This window comes from Arctopsyche grandis, chromosome 1, assembly GCF_051622035.1.
Source record: "Arctopsyche grandis isolate Sample6627 chromosome 1, ASM5162203v2, whole genome shotgun sequence".
In the NCBI taxonomy this organism is placed as follows: Eukaryota; Metazoa; Arthropoda; class Insecta; order Trichoptera; family Hydropsychidae; genus Arctopsyche; species Arctopsyche grandis.
The window spans coordinates 39,505,219-39,522,413 of NC_135355.1; the positions used below are offsets into that span (position 1 = coordinate 39,505,219).

Here is a 17,195-nt window from a genome sequence, read left to right on the forward strand (position 1 = left end):
ATTTTTTTGAATATTTCCGTAAAAAATTAAAATTTTTTTAAAATATTTGCGCCAAAACCATGTCGAAAGATTGAACAGCTGTCAACTATCACTATCGATAATTGGTTCAAAACAGCAAAGCGGCAGACTCATGGCACGTAATTCGCGTGTATATTTCCACGATGGCCAAAAAAACGGATACGATACGTTGACGGATGTTGCTGTAAGGTATGAACAGGAAATGTCGGGTACTGCTGTAAGCCTGCCGTGGCGTAAACGTGACGGTTGGTATGAATATACCCATTCAAAATGTACCAAAGAATACTTTTCGTACGGCCGGATACCTGCTGAAGTCGGTACGTGCTGACTAGGTATGAACAGACCTTAATATGTGTCCTAAAAAGTCGTTAACGCGTGGCACACGACCCCATTCTCATCCCAGCTATAAACCACACGTGTACCGAAGACACGTGCCTCGAAAACAGGTCAGCACACGGATAACACACGTGTCCTGGAAACGAAGACAAAGCATCTGCACGCTTCAAGCCAGAACGTATATAAAGCGACGCACCAGCTCCCAACACTAGAGTGAACCCCTGGAGTTCAACCAGATCACTTCTCCGAAGCTCAACCTCTTCGTACATACAATAACAATTGTAACAATTGAACAAAAATAAACGATCCTCTTCCAAACTACACAACATGTGTTTCATTAGGCCGGGATACGGTCAACATACCTTCCCTGCCTTACCGTTCGTTATTCAGTGTTGGAATAACCGAATAATACACCCCACCCCTCCCCCCACATAAAACTTATATTGTTCTGGATCTAAAAACATAATTGTTTCACAATACATATTCTTCTGATTCGGAAAGTCCACACAGAAGAAATACTCGCTCGAGAGTTGCATCATGCATCATGAAACAGTCAATATTACTTACAATATCATCCGTATCCAGCTCCCATATAACTATATGTGGTGGCTATATGAGATCTGGATAGTCTGGATATATGCGACCTAGTCCCTATGCGATGAATTTTAGTGTGACAGGAGACTCGCACGCGCGATTTTCGTAGCGGTGGTTATCCTGGTAGCGATTCACATTTGGAATGTAGCCCGTTTACTCTACCGTCTTTGATCTATGCGATGAATTTTCGTACGACAGGAGACTCGCACGCGCGATTTTCGTAGCGGTGGTTATCCTGGTAGCGATTCACATTTGGAATGTAGCCCGTTTACTCTACCGTCATTGATACAAACAACTTTACGGGGGCAGTTGGAGTGAAACGACAGAAAATCCGTTGTAAAAACGCCGCATCGGTCGTGAAAAACCGGCCTAAGCATGTTTCGCTGTTAAGTTTAATATATTTTCCTAGTGAATATGGATAATGATCACTCTACTTTTCTCTTTCTTCCGTCACTCAAAATCACCGCAGAAATAATTACGCTTTCTCGTATTCGTGTTTGGAGATACTCGTACTAAGCAACAAATTAAAAATCAGTACTGCTTTTATGACGATTATCGCTTTTTTTTTAATTTAAAACTACGTTTGCCCCCAATACAATGACTTTAGTGTTTCTCACAAGTCACAAGGTGTGTATTGTTTATTCGAATTGAGGTGGAAAAATTGAGTGCAAATGGAAAGAAGCTAATCTGGTTGAAAAAGCTGGTTCGGTGATATATGGCGGGTTAAGGTCTTGAAAGAGGATTGAGAGTTTGAAAGAGGATCGTTTATTTTTGTTCAATTGGTACAATGGTTATTGTATGTACGAAGAGGTTTCTTCGTAGATGTGATCTCTAAAGGCTCACTCTGCTGTTTGGGGCTGGCGCGTCGCTATTTATACGATTCCAGAACACGTGTTGTGTGCGTTTTCCTTTGTTTTTCGGGCATGTGTACTTGTGACACGTGTTCAGCGCAGATGCTTTGTTTTTGGTACACGCGCTAACCTAGTTACGCTGCGAGCGTGGTTTTATGGGTTCAGCGCCTGGACGTCGTTCGTGGGGTAATGGGGTCGTGCGCCGTGTGTCTACGGTGCACCGACCTCTTTATGAGGCGATCGAGGGACACGTGCGGTTTTATAATGTTTTACGACTTTTCTGGATATGTGTCGCATTGGCCTGATGAGATAAGTGTTCGTTTGATAATGCGAGCGTTTGCCATGCGTTAATGACTTTTCAGACACGTGTTGTTTATGGAGGAAGCGGATGTGGCGGCTCGCTATACGACATGGTCGAGTTTGGTCACCTTCCTGCGAGTGGGGACCAACTCGATTGTGTTCGGAGCTAGCTACTCACTCTGCCTTCAGCTGTCATAAATAAAACACGTGCATTAAGGTCTGTTCATACCTAGTCAGCACGTACCGACTTCAGCAGGTATCCGGCCGTACGAAAAGTATTCTTTGGTACATTTTGTATGGGTATATTCATACCAACCGTCACGTTTACGCCACGGCAGGCTTACAGCAGTACCCGACATTTCCTGTTCATACTGTAGGAATCTCGTCATAGTCATCGTCATCGAAACATTCGAGAATATTCCGCAACAACAAACCACATTCCTTGCGGAACTCACATTCATCAAAGCAGTTACTGCGACGCAGAATACATTCCCGAAAACCAGACGTCGCACACCTGCAACCATTATATTAAACTCAAGCGGAACGCCCCTACCAGTCGAGTGGAACCAAAACGGTCGAAACACGCCGCCACCATTAAACTACATCGAGCGGAACGGCGCCAATCATTCCAGAAAATTCTACGCCTCGACAAAAGCAAATTCCTCGTTTACGCATCAACAAACACATGCGCTTACGCATCAACAACCACATCCATCAATCATTCCAGAAAATTCTACGCCTCGACAAAAGCAAATTCCTCTCTTACGCATCAACCAACCACCACCATCGATCAGGTGATTCCAGAAACACTATAAAAGGAGGTACAACCCAAACAACGCCAGTCTCCAAACGGTCCATACCCGTTAACCACCCACTAACACACTAACCCCGACAGTATCCCACAGATGTTGCACTAATTTTGCTTAGTGTTCCAGATCGACAAACACTCCACAAGCGAGCAGCCGCCAGCCCGCACCACAAACATCACCGAGAGTCCGATCCCATACAACTCGTTCGATAGATAGGTTAAGGGAGTGTCACTACCCTATAAACTATCGTTAAAACGCAGCCACAAAGTAAGCAACGCCAGTCGACCCACAGCAGCAAGCGTCGACACACAGCAGCAGACCAGTCAACATACAGCTCCTGACCAGCCACCACTACACTACGCGGACTTGGAAGATCAACCAGCCGGACGAGCCAGCAACACACTGCCGTATCCAGAGACCTTCCGAACATAGCCGAACAACGAGCCAGCAACACACTGCCGCATCCAGAGACCTTCTGAACATAGCTGAATGCCGAGCCAGCGACACTCTACCATATCCAGAGACCGCTGAACGACATACTTTTGCCCACAAATACCATACCTTTGTACAACCATAGGCAAACAATAAAACTTTATAAAACTAGCACAACAGTGTTTCGTTAGGCCGGGATACGGTCAACACACATGTACCCCGCCTACAATACCTTACAGCAACATCCGTCAACGTATCGTATCCGTTTTTTGGCCAACGTGGAAATATAAACGCGAATTACGTGCCATGAGTCTGCCGCTTTGCTGTTTTGGACCAATTATCGATAGTGACAGTTGACAGCTGTTCAATCTTTCGACATGGTTTTGGCGTAAATATTTAAAAAAAAATTAAATTTTTTATGGAAATATTTAAAAAAATTTGTCCATCATCCACAAGCTCTTTATACAGTGTCCAAAACTCTCCTTCGGTTTTTCTATTTTTTAACATGGGATGCACATCAAAACGCCTCCGTGATTTTTTATTGCCTTCTTGAGATTCTTCTTCCAACAACAACGCGATTATATATAATTTTTCGTTCGATAAACGCCGAAAAATTTTTGCTGACTTGTATTCTGACGCGTAGCTACGAATGCACGTGTATGCATTCATATTGTAAGTACTCGACAATACGACGTAAGCAATATTGCACCGTATCGTCATGGCCTGTAATGTATAAGTAAGCCGATTTTGCCTTGCACTCGGCCAAATTGCTGTAAACGTGACGTGAGCGCGACGTGTAGGCAGATATGAATAGAAATGTAATAAAATGACATATTTGAAACGGAGTCGTGCAGTGCTGAAGCTCTGCAGTGCTGTTAAGTATGAACAGACCTTTAACATGCCAGTCGTCTCATTCGTTCATCCCCCATACGTGTATGGTCGCAGGAGTCGTTGCCCTTGAGTTTATGCGTGTTTGGACAGGATCGATGATGAGATTGCTGGTGTTGTACTAGATTCCTACATATCCCTACAGTGATTATTCTGCAAAAAGCGATCTCGCGTACGTCACTAAAATATCGACCGTGGAACATCTGGCACCCAAAAATATCGATATTCTGCATTTGCGATTTTTGCGGCAAAGATTGTCGGCAATTTGCGCAATAATTCGTTTCAAGAAGCTAGTTTGAAGAGAATTTTCGTTAGTCTGATGGTAGGTTGGTAGCAGTGCGCCATCTGTCAGGTGTCAACCGGTATCTAACGTGGACCTCACTGACGTCTGACAGTTGGAGTGACGTCGAAGGGTGAAGAGAGCTGAAGTCCAGCTCAGTAGCAGCCTTGAAGTAGGTGAATCAGTTTCGGTGAAGGATGCTGGAGATTTCGGACACGCAGAAGATCGGCGCGGGGCTGGCGGGCTTCGGGCTGACGTTCCTCTTCCTGGGAGTGCTGCTGCTCTTCGACAAGGGTCTGCTGGCCATCGGCAACATCCTCTTCATCTGCGGCCTGGCGTGCGTCATCGGCCTCGAGCGTACCTTCCGCTTCTTCTTCCAGCGGCACAAACTGCGCGGCTCCGTCGCCTTCTTCGGGGGCATCACCGTCGTCCTCTTCGGCTGGCCCATCGTCGGCATGATCCTCGAGACTTACGGCTTCATCTTGCTCTTCAGCGGCTTCTTCCCCGTGGCCGTCAACTTCATGAGGCGACTGCCGCTCGTCGGCAACCTCCTAAACTTGCCGCTCATCAGTGGACTCGTCGACCGGATAGCCGGCGACTCCAGCAGAACTATGGTTTAGAAGTGACTATCGAATGTACAGAGTTTATGTGGCTTTCGAACACGAGTGTTTCATCAATTTTTCATTCTATTTAATCCATATTGTATTATACTATGTAATGTAAACACCAATTTTGAAACTTTCATATTACTTATGTGCGAGCTAAAACTGTCCAACTTTGAATGTTATATAGGTGTATATTCAGTGCTGTCATCTAGCAGTTTTACTAAGGCCATTGTTCCCATTGTTCAAATTTTAATTTAATTTATATATATATTTTTTAATGATTGAGCTATACAGTCGTATGCTTTTGGGTCTCAATGAAGGTTCTGAATCTTAATACTAAATTTTTCATTAATTAGACCTGAAAAATTTAATTTGTAGCCATTTTTATACAGCATAATGATCATATTTAAATTTACGACATATATAAATGTACCTGCGGTATGTATTTGAACAGTTTTTTGTTGGACATCCAATGTTACGGAAATTGGATGACACAACTGTATATACATACATACATATGTAGGTTACAAACACTTTTTTTAATTTAAATTTTTGAGTCGTATTATATCCATACCAACAATTATATATACATGTATAAAATATGAAGGTTTAAACCTATGATAATCTCAACTTGGGCAACATATATTTCAACATATATGTAAGTACAATGTACGCTTAAAATCTTTCGATATCATGATGGATCCATTTATGTATTACATATGTATGTATATTGTTTAATATACTGGTATTAACTGTTTGCCCGCGGCCGTCTTCTATGGAAGCTTTGCGCGACAAGTCTATAGTGCGGCTGTCTTCCATAGAATTTCTGAACTTTGCACGGGATTTTGAACCTTATATGCGCCTATTTCAACTGTTTTAAGGTTCAAAATTGGTTGAATATATTACTGAGAGTTGAATGCCATCTATTCAATTTGCTTAAAATGAATATATACCAGTCAAAATTAGTTTTTTGTGGAACCATAGTGAAACCTCGTTTATGTGACGTCACGTCTGTTGAACAATGGCGGCGATACGTCTCAACTGTATGAAGAATGATTATTTGACAATTAAGCCAAAACTACGAGATATATTATGTATTTTATTGTTTAAAATAATACTTTATGTGTTACTTAACATATCTGGTTACTTGAGTAAATATTAAAATCTGTATTTAAGGTTGAAAACTCGATTGCCAAATTCGCAAAAAAGGTGCCGCCGCGTACAGGGCTTGTTCGCTATATTTATTGTCGCGGGCAAACGGTTAAAACAAGTCATTGACTTGGGTTACGCCGAGTATATCTGTTGGTTGATGAGGCCAAAAATTAAATTACTATGTACTGCTCATTATCGAGTAATGATTTTGTATGTAATTTATACTCCTCTGCTCAACGGCCAGGATATGCCGAGGCATGTTTTGTATTATATATCGTCCCCCATACTGGATTGGAATCACTGTTTGAAATTGAATAACGCAATTTACTGCATACATATAAAGGTCTGTTTACACTGGCGACTGCAAGTAAACAGCAGTTCGAAAAGTATTCTGTATGGACTCATTCATATGTACATAGCGTAGACATAACAGCACTAGCCGACACGATCTATTCATATTAAACAGTAGTACATGTCACCGTAACGTATCAAGCAAAACCGGTTTTCTTTGACTACTGTGGAAATATTCTGTGACGTCATAGTAGTGAGTGCACGCGTACTAAGTACTAATATTTTCGGAAACGTCATATTGTGACAATATTGATTGGATGCAAGCAATATTGCGCCGTGTTGTCGCTCTCTGTATTGTATATGTAAGTCGATTTTGCCTTGCACTCGGCCAAAACAAGTCTGAATGTTCCGAAACGTGTGCTGCTGTATAGTATGAATAGAAGTAGTCTTTTCCGTGCACTGCTGTGCTGGGGATGTTGTTTTGCAGTGCTGGATAGAATGACTAAATCTTAATGCGTATAAAGCTGTTTGGTCAGTAGCTTTGAAAGAATTAGGTCAGTTATTGTAATAAATGGTCTGTAAATAAATTAAGCAATACATTTACAGATTTAGTAGACAAACGATCAGTAACTATCATAAATGGTCAACTATTACCAGTGCTGGATAAAGTAAATATACCTTAAAACTTCATACCAATCTCCAGTCGATATGTATTGAAAACATTCTTATGAGTGGTCATATTTTTCATATCACAATGAACAATATTTAATTTTTTAATATCATATTATATGTAGGTTTGTTTGTGATTTTCTTAAATAATTTATTCTTAATTAAATCTATATCCACATTCCCTTATTTCGCAGCTCATCACAATCTCCGATCCAATAATGCGGGTCCTATTTACATATGTATATGAGTGATTTTATCGCATTTGCTTGCCCGAAGTCATGAAATGCATATTCATAGCAATAATAAATAGATTTTATTCATAGAGCTATGTATTCATCGACAGTATGTACTTATTGTGTCATTTGACAGTTTCGTATCTGATGTTTACGACAGAAGATCGCCCGGATCTACTGGCATTTCAAATACTGATTGAATTGGCAGTACGTACTGTCTGTGATTGCATTCCGTTATCCTTATATAAGTGAAGTTCAACAAATAAAACAAATCTCGATATTTTGTATAGTTTTTTTTACTAAAATAAATAATATAATATAATTAAAATTTATAAAAGTAAGGTTGTTGTCATTTTTTTTGTAATTGTTGTTATTTTTTGATAAAGGTAGTTAGTTTTGGGAATTATGCATTTATTTCCACATTTTTATTATACATTCTGCAATAGTGGTGTGACTCTTGAATGTGTAACCTTTTCATTAATTTAATTTTTGTTGTCTTATTGTATCGTTCCATAGTTGACTCAGTTCTATAAAGATATATCTGTAAATAAATAATAAAAAAAATCATTATTTGACTATCAAAGATACTTTTTTTTTTATTCAAAACTTAAATTACATATATGACCTACCTAAAAACATTTTTTATATGCTGTTTAGCAGTCGGTAGAGTAATTGAGCTTCGACCTGTTTCTATAGCATTCAAAATGGCCGCAGCTGAATCGGCAACATCTTCTTCATCACTTCGCCTCTTTGTTCTACGCATAGCTCGAATGATATGCACATTGTTCCCTCTGTAAAGTACGTTAAACATTTATCAATATAACTCATAGTTACTGTGCGACAACAATTTGTACGGAAGATCTGTTTTATGCTTTCTCTATACATAATCTACGTAAGTATGTAATACATCTTTCTTCTTGTACAACATTAGTTTTCAATGATTGTTAGAAATTGGAATCTACATATATCTACATTTACACAGACTGAATGACCGCATTGATGTATGAAAAGATAGGTAATGTAGCATATACTAAAAAGAGCCGCCGGTTAAGTGAAATCGGATTAGGCCGAGGCGCATCCCTGACACTGTGCGACCGTTATAATTGGTTTCAAGAATTACTAAGTGCATGTAGGCTAAACAATGGCCACCGAGTTGGCCGTTGTTGGTCCCTTCTCAGAAGTGACCGAGTGGGAGTGAGTGTCGTGGGAATACATATCCGGGTACATGCCTAAACAATAGGGAAGTAACCGGACGTCGAAGATGCCCTGAGCGACTGATCCGTTATAAGGCGGTACATAGGCGATATCAACACATTCTGGACGGAGCACTGCCAGTGCGTGTATCTCCTTAATCACCAATAAATGCTGTGAAACGACTATGGCCTTTTACTTGGATCCTCCACCCACCCCTACGCAACAGTAAGATCATCCGACTACCAATTTTGGACCATTTTGTGAAAAAGCGATATTTTTGATAATACGGTTACGTACACCGCCGAGTAAGTGCAATCGGATTAGGCCGAGTAGCATCCCAGAGACTGTGTGACCGTTATAATTGGTTTCAAGGATTATCTCTAGACTAAGTGCATGTAAGCTAAACAATGGTCACCGAATTGGCCGCTATTGGTCCCTTCTCAGAAGTGACTGATACCGTGGGACTGGGTGTCGTGGGAATACATATCCGGGTACATGCCTAAACAATAGGGAAGTAACCGGACGTCGAAGATGCCCTAAGCGACCGTTATAAGGCGGTACTTAGGCGATATCAAGACATTCTGGACGGAGCACTGCCAGTGCGTGTATCTCCATAATCACCAATAAATGCCGTGAAACGACTATGGCCTTTTACTTGGATCCTCCACCCACCCCTACGCAACAATACTTTTGATTATCAGGATTCTGAACGTCTCTATTTAGTCCGCATAATCGATATTCTACTATACCAATCTTAACATTGGGCATCAATGGTGTGTGGAGTTGTCATAAGATAGATCTTGATTCAAAAATTTTCACCGCTTATGATTAGTGATGGGTTTGGGGCAAACGATCGACAAGCGCCAGACAGGCTGAACCACAGATTAACTGGATGGCTGCTTTAAACGCAATTCTCGACTTCACGAATGATAGATTGCACATCAGATGACGAGTAACCTTTCGATGTGCATAGATGCAATTATTAAAATGGTAATTATTAAAATTGAGTTGGATCTTTCTGGCGAGTTTAATAAGGCAAAATTCGGAACTAAAGTATCAGAAGCACGGAACGTATTCAGGGTAGGTATGTCGGGACTTCGGGTAGATTTCGCTTAGTGTAAGTGCGAGCAGTGCGCACGCATAAGGTACACGTGTCGTTAATCTGTGGTTCAGTCTGTCTGGCGATTGTCGATCGTTTGCACCGCATCACTTAGTGATACATACAATTGTTGAGTTATCGAGTCCGAAAGGGACATTATCGCAGATTTAGTGGCAGAGAAAGCTCCAGACACGGATACAGAAGGTTGTATCGCCACGAAGCATCCAGAACGACGTGCCAAATCCGGAACAAACTGCGATACCACCTGAAATCAAAACGTTCGCATTGTAATACTTGTGCAATGTTAATAATAATAATAAAAAAAACAAAAGTACAATCAGTACGTGAAAGTGTTCCATCAGATTGTTTTCTACAATGTTTACTACTTCATCGACAGGTTCTAAACAGGAAGTCTGCGCAATGTCAGTCGCATATACGACTATGTCAAGTTTGCCAAACTCGTCGTCGATTCTCTTGGCAAGTTTAGCTAATTGATTGGGTTTCGCTGGATTGCACGGGTAAAATGTCTCCGAAGTGTTGTTATTTATGCTCAGCAAACCAGCTCGGACCACGTGACAGCCACGTAGGGTGAACTGGTTGGACAATTCACGTTGCAGCACATCGTCTGCACCTATTATCTGGTTGTAAATTGAAGGTTACATACTCTTGATGGTGAATGTGAATGTAATTTTCAAACTTTATACAAAAACAAATTTATAGATTTTCTTTTTTAATTTTGTTCACATGAATCCGAATCTCACTTAGGGCCGGGCCGCACCATGCAACTTTGTCGGCCGACTAGTTGCGCGACACGAAAAAATGTATGGAAATGTGTGCGACGAACAAGTTGACGGGTGTGGCATGTCCCATCTACCTGCATGCATTGGTCTGCTCGCTCTCAACCAAGTCGCTCACAAGTCGCACGGTACGGCCCGGCCCTTATTATACTTTCGTCAGCATTATGACAATAATAGGGTTTACGGGCGTCCCGATTAATTAAGATTGTCACTGGTTTTAAGCCTCGAGTCCTAGTACTTCGAACGAACCTTGTAGGACACCCAAAAGTCCCAGTTTTCAAATTTCTACTATGCATACTTTTTAAGCAATTACAAAGGGACAAATTGATGGATTTAATAAATAAGTAGCAAAGTTTTATGAAACATTGACAGATTATTTGAAACAATAGACAATACCATTAAAAATAATCTGTGTTTTCCTGGATGAGCTTGGAAAAAATTACAGAATGGCTAGATAATTAAAAAATAGTTGAATATTTAAATACGAAAAATATTATAACAAATGACACACATTTGTTCAATCAATATGTTGCATTAAAATATATATTAAAAAGAGAATTACAATATCCAAATTGGAATGGAAAAAATAGCTACAGAAAGATGGGTAGTTATATTTTCGAGGTGCATGCGAGCCTTTAAGGTCTGACCGCACTATACGGCCGTCGACTGCTGCAGCACGACACAACACGGCAAAGTTGATACAAAGGCAAAAGACAAAAGTCACGTGACGCGCATTACTGGTTAAAAATTTTGTACCCCTTGGGAAAAGCTGAAATGATGCTGTGGCGGCTCGCTAAATGACATGGTCGAGTCACCTTCCTGCGAGTTGGGACCAACTCTGCCGTGTTCAGAGTTGCTACCTCACTCCGTCTTCGGCTGCCATAATAAAAACACGTGCATCAACGTTTCATTCGTTTCATCCTCTATAACCCATATAACGCCTAATATTTAAAAAAAAATTTATTCCTATGTCTACATTTTCGTTCATTTTTTACTATTTCTGTTCCAATTAATAAATAATTCATATTGAAATTTGATATTATTTTATAAATTAAAAATTAGTAATGAAGTAGAAGCTATGTACATGGCAGCCCAAGCGAGCCAAGCGGGGAGAGGGAAAAAACGAAGTGGTCTAATATTTTTAATTTTTTCGGGTGGGGGTCCTGGTTTGACTGAGAAGACATCTGGCAACCCTAGTCATTAAGTTATTTTTTTAAGACAATATCACTCGGGTGATTACAATATAAATATGTACTACTGGATGCAATAATATGCAAATATCAAACGTTTGTTTTGGAGTCTCAAAGGCAAACTTATAGTGGGATTCAGATTTATGTATGTGTTTTATAAATTTTTTAACCAACCAAAACTCGATTATCGACGAGTGATTGAGTGTAAGAGTAGGGTTTGTAGCAAATTCGTTGGGCTGCTGCTCTGACAGCTAGCCCTGCCGTGATCAATACTGCTCCAGCTAGTTCCAGGGCTCCTAAGAGCCTCTGTCCACTCTCCATTATGAGATCATTCCTGCAAACAAAAAAGGCAAACTTAAAATTGCATTAAATTTATATAAGTTTTAAAAGAGATAAACATGTAGCATTTCCTTGTCTTTGTTACTAAACAGTGTCAACAGAGTTGTATGACTTAAATTATAAAACGCAATCCATTTAAATAGTTGCAAAATCATCATCAAAGTACATACATATCTACTTTCAAAGTACAAACAGTCTTCCTAGTGGATGCTTTGATGTGTTGCCACGTTGCGTCATCTTTGTAATTTTAAGATTGTTACAACTCAATTTTATGCTCATCAAATACAAACACGAAATATCAGATAATTTTTTTTTATAAATTGCATACATTTTGTAAAAAACTTAGGCAACGTTCAATCAATGCAATTATCTTTCTAAAATTGTAACAATGTGATTTCAATATGAGATATTTCACCTTTTTTTCCGGAAACAAATTATTCTGTTTCGGTATAAATTTGGATTTTGTAACTACAAATGAAGAATTTAGAGTATGGCAAACTTTTTTTGAATATTTCAGCTTGATTAGTTTATAATATAGAGTTCGACGAGCTTTATATTGTAACGTGGGAACACTATGAGGATTATCCACTGTCAAAGTGCATTCGGGGGGTTAGCAATGGAGACCCCCGAATTGGCCTAACGGGACGCAGTAAGTGGCTGGCAGAATTCTCAGAACCTGAGAGCGTGAGACTCACTTAAACTGTACGTGGCTAAACAATGGATCGGGGAAGCTGTGGTGGGCAACTTGCCTTTTAAAAGGAGGTACACTTTGGACCCTCAACTCATCCCTATGTAACAATATTATATTTTGGCGAATTTACATATCCGGTTGGTAAAGTGTTAAATTAATCAATAAAGATATACAAGAATAATTTCCAAGATGGATAATTATATGATAGTGCAGAGTGTAAATCAACTGATTGTGTATACCAAGGATTTAAAAAAAATACAATATCATCTTCATAAGATGTCCCCCCCATGGTTGATAAAATGTTATTTTATTGCATGTTGCATTTTCGAACACGCAACGCATCGTTGCATTTTCTTTTTAAGTGATTAAGAATGAAATTTATTTATTTTTATTTTTCTATTAAACATTCTCACGATAAATAGAAAATCCATTCACGTCCTAAGATATTTGAAATGCATATCATTTCTGTATTACATATCATATTGATGAACTATGGATATACATAGCTTGGGTCGAACAAAACTGCATTGGTACAATGATATACAGTGCGATAGTAAGAGTGGACAAGTCTCTCGATAAGAGGAGAAAGTGTCTAGGTTTTCGATATCTTCCTGGTTCAGCATGGAAATGAAAAGCAGAGTTATGTAAAAGGTATGGCTATCAGGAACACATTGCAGTGGCTTTGCTCCGAATACTTCTGGTTGTTTTGCTCATATATTTGTAAGTGTGGTTGTTTTACAGCAGTGTTTGCAAAACTATATAGTAATTGCTAGGCGAATTGTCTGGTGTAGTTCGATTGGGTGAATGTTGAAAATGAAAGTAAAAATGGAACTATTTCAGAAAATCTTATAGTCTGACATAACAAATTTGGTGGTTTTAAATTTTAACATGTACATTCATATTTAAATAGTAGATTTTCTTTACATAGCATAATACATAATAAATAGCGATATATGAATAGCCATATATAATAGCCCGGGATCGAAGGACTCTCATACAAAAACGCCCTATCAATGCGTTTGTCCACTATGCAATTCCATAGTAAATATATTGTTGCGTAAGGGTGGGTGGAGGATCCAAGTAAAAGGCCAAAGTCACAGCATTTATTGATGATTAAGGAGATGCACACACTGGCAGTGCTCAGTCCAGAATGTCTTGATATCGCCTAAGTATCGCCTTATAAGGGATAGATCTCTCAGGACATCTTCGACTTCTAATTCGTTTACCTATTGTTATGGTCACGTACTCGGATGTGCAGCCCCACGCTTTGGCGTTATTAGTTCTAAGAACTCCACGGGAATGCGACCGAGTATCGCTATCGCCGCTAAGTGCAATCATTGTTTAGCCGACAGCATTTAGTGTAGATATAATCCTTGAAACCAATTATCACGGTCACACAGTCTCTGGGATGCTACCCGGCCTAATCTGATTGCGGTGCTGGAAATTTCCGATCCCGGGATCCCGGTGCTAGCACCGGGATTTCAAATGTATAAGAAAAAAAAGTTCAATTGCATGTTTTCATATTTCAAAAACGTTAAATTGCATTTTGCAAACTCTCCCAATGTTTCACGCAAAAAATATTCCCATATTGGCGTACTAATTTTGAGAGTTTGGCTACATTCTTTAAATTTTCGGTTCGCATCCATAAATTTCTAAGATTAAATAAAACACACCCAAAAATGTAATTAAATAAATAAAAAAACATCGCTTTGATTCATTGATTTGTTTTTTACAAATAGTTGAAATAATCCACCCAATATAAAAAAAACTCCAATTAAATTTACTTTATGTAAAAAATTCGGATGTGACCAACCTACGACTTTATCTATGTATTTGAGGAATATAAGAAGTATAAAATACAAAATTCGATAATCGAACATATGTGTACATACACGTTCACACATACCGGCTATGAGCATTTTCAATACAAATTGAACACAAATGTAGGAAAACTTACAGACTAAAGTTCTATTTCAGTCCGATTTGATGAGTGGTTTGGAAGATATAATTTAAATCAAAAACTTGAAAAGAAAGAGAACACCTATAAGGGGAGGTACCATTTCCGGTCAACTTAAAAATTTGAAAAAAAATAACGGTCTATCGATAAAAATTTCAGTAACCAATACTAAGTTTCAGTTCGATAGGACGAACAGTGTTCAAAAAATCCCCAAAATACACTGACACACAATAAACATACAGACACTCACACGTTTTTTCTAGATCACGAAAACGTGATCAGTGGTCGATTCTGAGTTCGAATCAGTTAAAATATACTTCAAATATCATTGCGGTTGAGTACAATATCTGCGACAAAATACAGGCCGTTCATACCATTTCGTGGAAACGGCAAGCCGGCGTCGAAACGGGTGGCAAACAAATGGACTATGACTTTGGTTCAAATGGACTATGACTATGGTTTATTATATAATGGTTCATTATTTAATGTAAAAAATAATATGTTTTTTCCATATTATTTTTGTAAAAATAATATTTTTAAAGAAATTTCTGTCAGCACCGTAATCCCGGTTTTCAGACTAGTTTCAGCACCGGGATTCACGGTGCCAGAAAACACCGGGATTCCGGGATCCCGGTGCTCGGGATCCCGGGATTGGAAGCCTTAGTAACAATATTATACATAGCTTTATCTATTGCATTTTGGAAGGTTTTTTTAGTTGTGCAATGCCCATTTAATGTTTTGCACCTACTCAATGTTCCGTCTCTGACCCAGACCCACTCAAATTACCGAAGCAATTTAAAAAATTACATAACTAGCAAACGGTACAAATTTTTCCAATTCAACTTAACAGCCATTGAGGAACATGTACATAGAAAGCTGGCGTTACGATATTGACATTGAACGGTGTCAAAATAACGCATGGCGTTATTAGAGGCATCTCAACGGCTCACCTTGACAGCTAGAACACATGGAAGTGTCTCGGAACGAGCTGTCATGATATATTACATGATTTCATTATGCAAATTCGCCATTTTTTATTGCTAATATTGTCGTAATAAAGCCGTGCGTAAACAGCGACACAAGCCGAATGCTAAAACACGATCGTAAATGTGAGCCATCGAAGTTTTGTATGAAATTAAAATTGTGCGGACACTTCCTAGTGAAATTTGATGATAACATTATTGATTGGGTGATACATCAATATTAATTACAAGGCTGACAATCGTCGGAATTTTCTTGACATTTTCTCCCATTTCTACCTGTTGCGTTGTTTTTGAACGGTTATATTATTTCCTGGTGAATAAATTAAATACGGATATTAAATACATATACAATGTATCGTAAAATATCTAATTTGTGGTATAAAATTTATAAAAAAATACTACATATACAATGCAAATACATTAAATGACAATATAATTTCGTGAAATTGAGTCGTGAATGTCAGTCATTGCAATGAGTTGTGATTTACATATGTTTGTACATATAATACAATATGTATTTACATATGTAATATTGTAGTTACATAGCGAATTGCTTGCCATTATTTAGAATGAACAAATCTTACCAAGAGATTTAAACTCATCTATAATCTATTTTGTTTATCAAATTTAGTAGTCGTATATGAAAAACTGTTGATTTGTATAGTGTGCAAACAAACAAGCACTCAACTTGAAAAGTAAATATATAAATATATATTTGTACATATTTAATTACATATAACAAAGGAGGTATGTAAAAAAAGGGCAATATTTAATTTCCCGAATAATGAAATTTTTTGTTCCTTTATATGCTAAATTTCGTATTATCGGGGTTTCTTAAGATGGCCGTACTGGAGCTCATCATTAATAATATACTAGTTGTTTTACCCGGCTTCGCTCAGTATTTGTAATATAAACAGCTTAAACATAGCAAATCTAATAGTAAATATTCATTTGTTTTTTTATTAAATTTATTTGAGTCGAAAAAAAATAATATTCCATCAATTGAATCCACGTCATAGAAACTTTTTACTTGTTTTCGATTTCCAACCAAAAATACTTACAAACTTATATACAAAGTCTCTTTCGAAATTATATACATATATGTATATTATATTATTTAATTTTTATTTACATATATTTATCATGTTTTTCTGCTTTTGCTTTTTTCTTTTTATTTTATGTATTTTATTTTTTATTTTTCTTCTCTTTTCAAATGTAGGCCATTGTGGCGCATTAGGTTCTTCCTGTAAAGCCACAATGGTTCAAAACTATACATAAATAAATAAATAAATATATTAAATTACGAGAATGATTTGATTTTTTCTGACAGTCCTGACAGGTAATAATTAATTAATTAATTAATCCATCGAGATATTTATGGATTTAGAATTTTTCACATATTGTACATAAATCAAATTCAGATATTTGTGACAGCGGGTAGGAAGATTTTTGCCAATTTGAGGAACCGTTTGAACAATGAAAATCAG

At 38.2% G+C, this 17,195-nt stretch overlaps 2 protein-coding genes across 3 annotated transcripts in view; one reads left to right on the forward strand and one right to left on the reverse strand.

Annotated features, from left to right (window-relative positions):
• The first annotated feature begins 4,705 nt into the window (after positions 1 to 4,705).
• On the forward strand, positions 4,706 to 5,215 carry LOC143918031 (vesicle transport protein GOT1B). Its single transcript, XM_077439730.1, has one exon. The coding sequence runs from the start codon at positions 4,706 to 4,708 to the stop codon at positions 5,126 to 5,128; it is 423 nt and encodes a 140-aa protein (XP_077295856.1). The 3' UTR covers positions 5,129 to 5,215.
• Positions 5,216 to 7,756: 2,541 nt separating this feature from the next.
• LOC143918108 (uncharacterized) overlaps positions 7,757 to 17,195 on the reverse strand; it is a 30,086-nt gene continuing 20,647 nt past the window's right edge. Inside the window, exons 2-6 of one of the 2 annotated variants that reach the window (XM_077439941.1) lie at positions 11,913 to 12,072; positions 10,096 to 10,389; positions 9,877 to 10,016; positions 8,088 to 8,249; positions 7,757 to 7,999 (exon numbers count right to left, since the gene is read on the reverse strand). In XM_077439941.1, the coding sequence (XP_077296067.1) occupies positions 7,936 to 7,999; positions 8,088 to 8,249; positions 9,877 to 10,016; positions 10,096 to 10,389; positions 11,913 to 12,059 (807 nt within the window). In that variant the 5' untranslated portion in view covers positions 12,060 to 12,072 and the 3' untranslated portion in view covers positions 7,757 to 7,935. Of the gene's footprint in view, positions 8,000 to 8,087; positions 8,250 to 9,876; positions 10,017 to 10,086; positions 10,390 to 11,912; positions 12,073 to 17,195 lie in introns of both variants that reach the window. The other variant, XM_077439857.1, reaches the window with a different exon arrangement.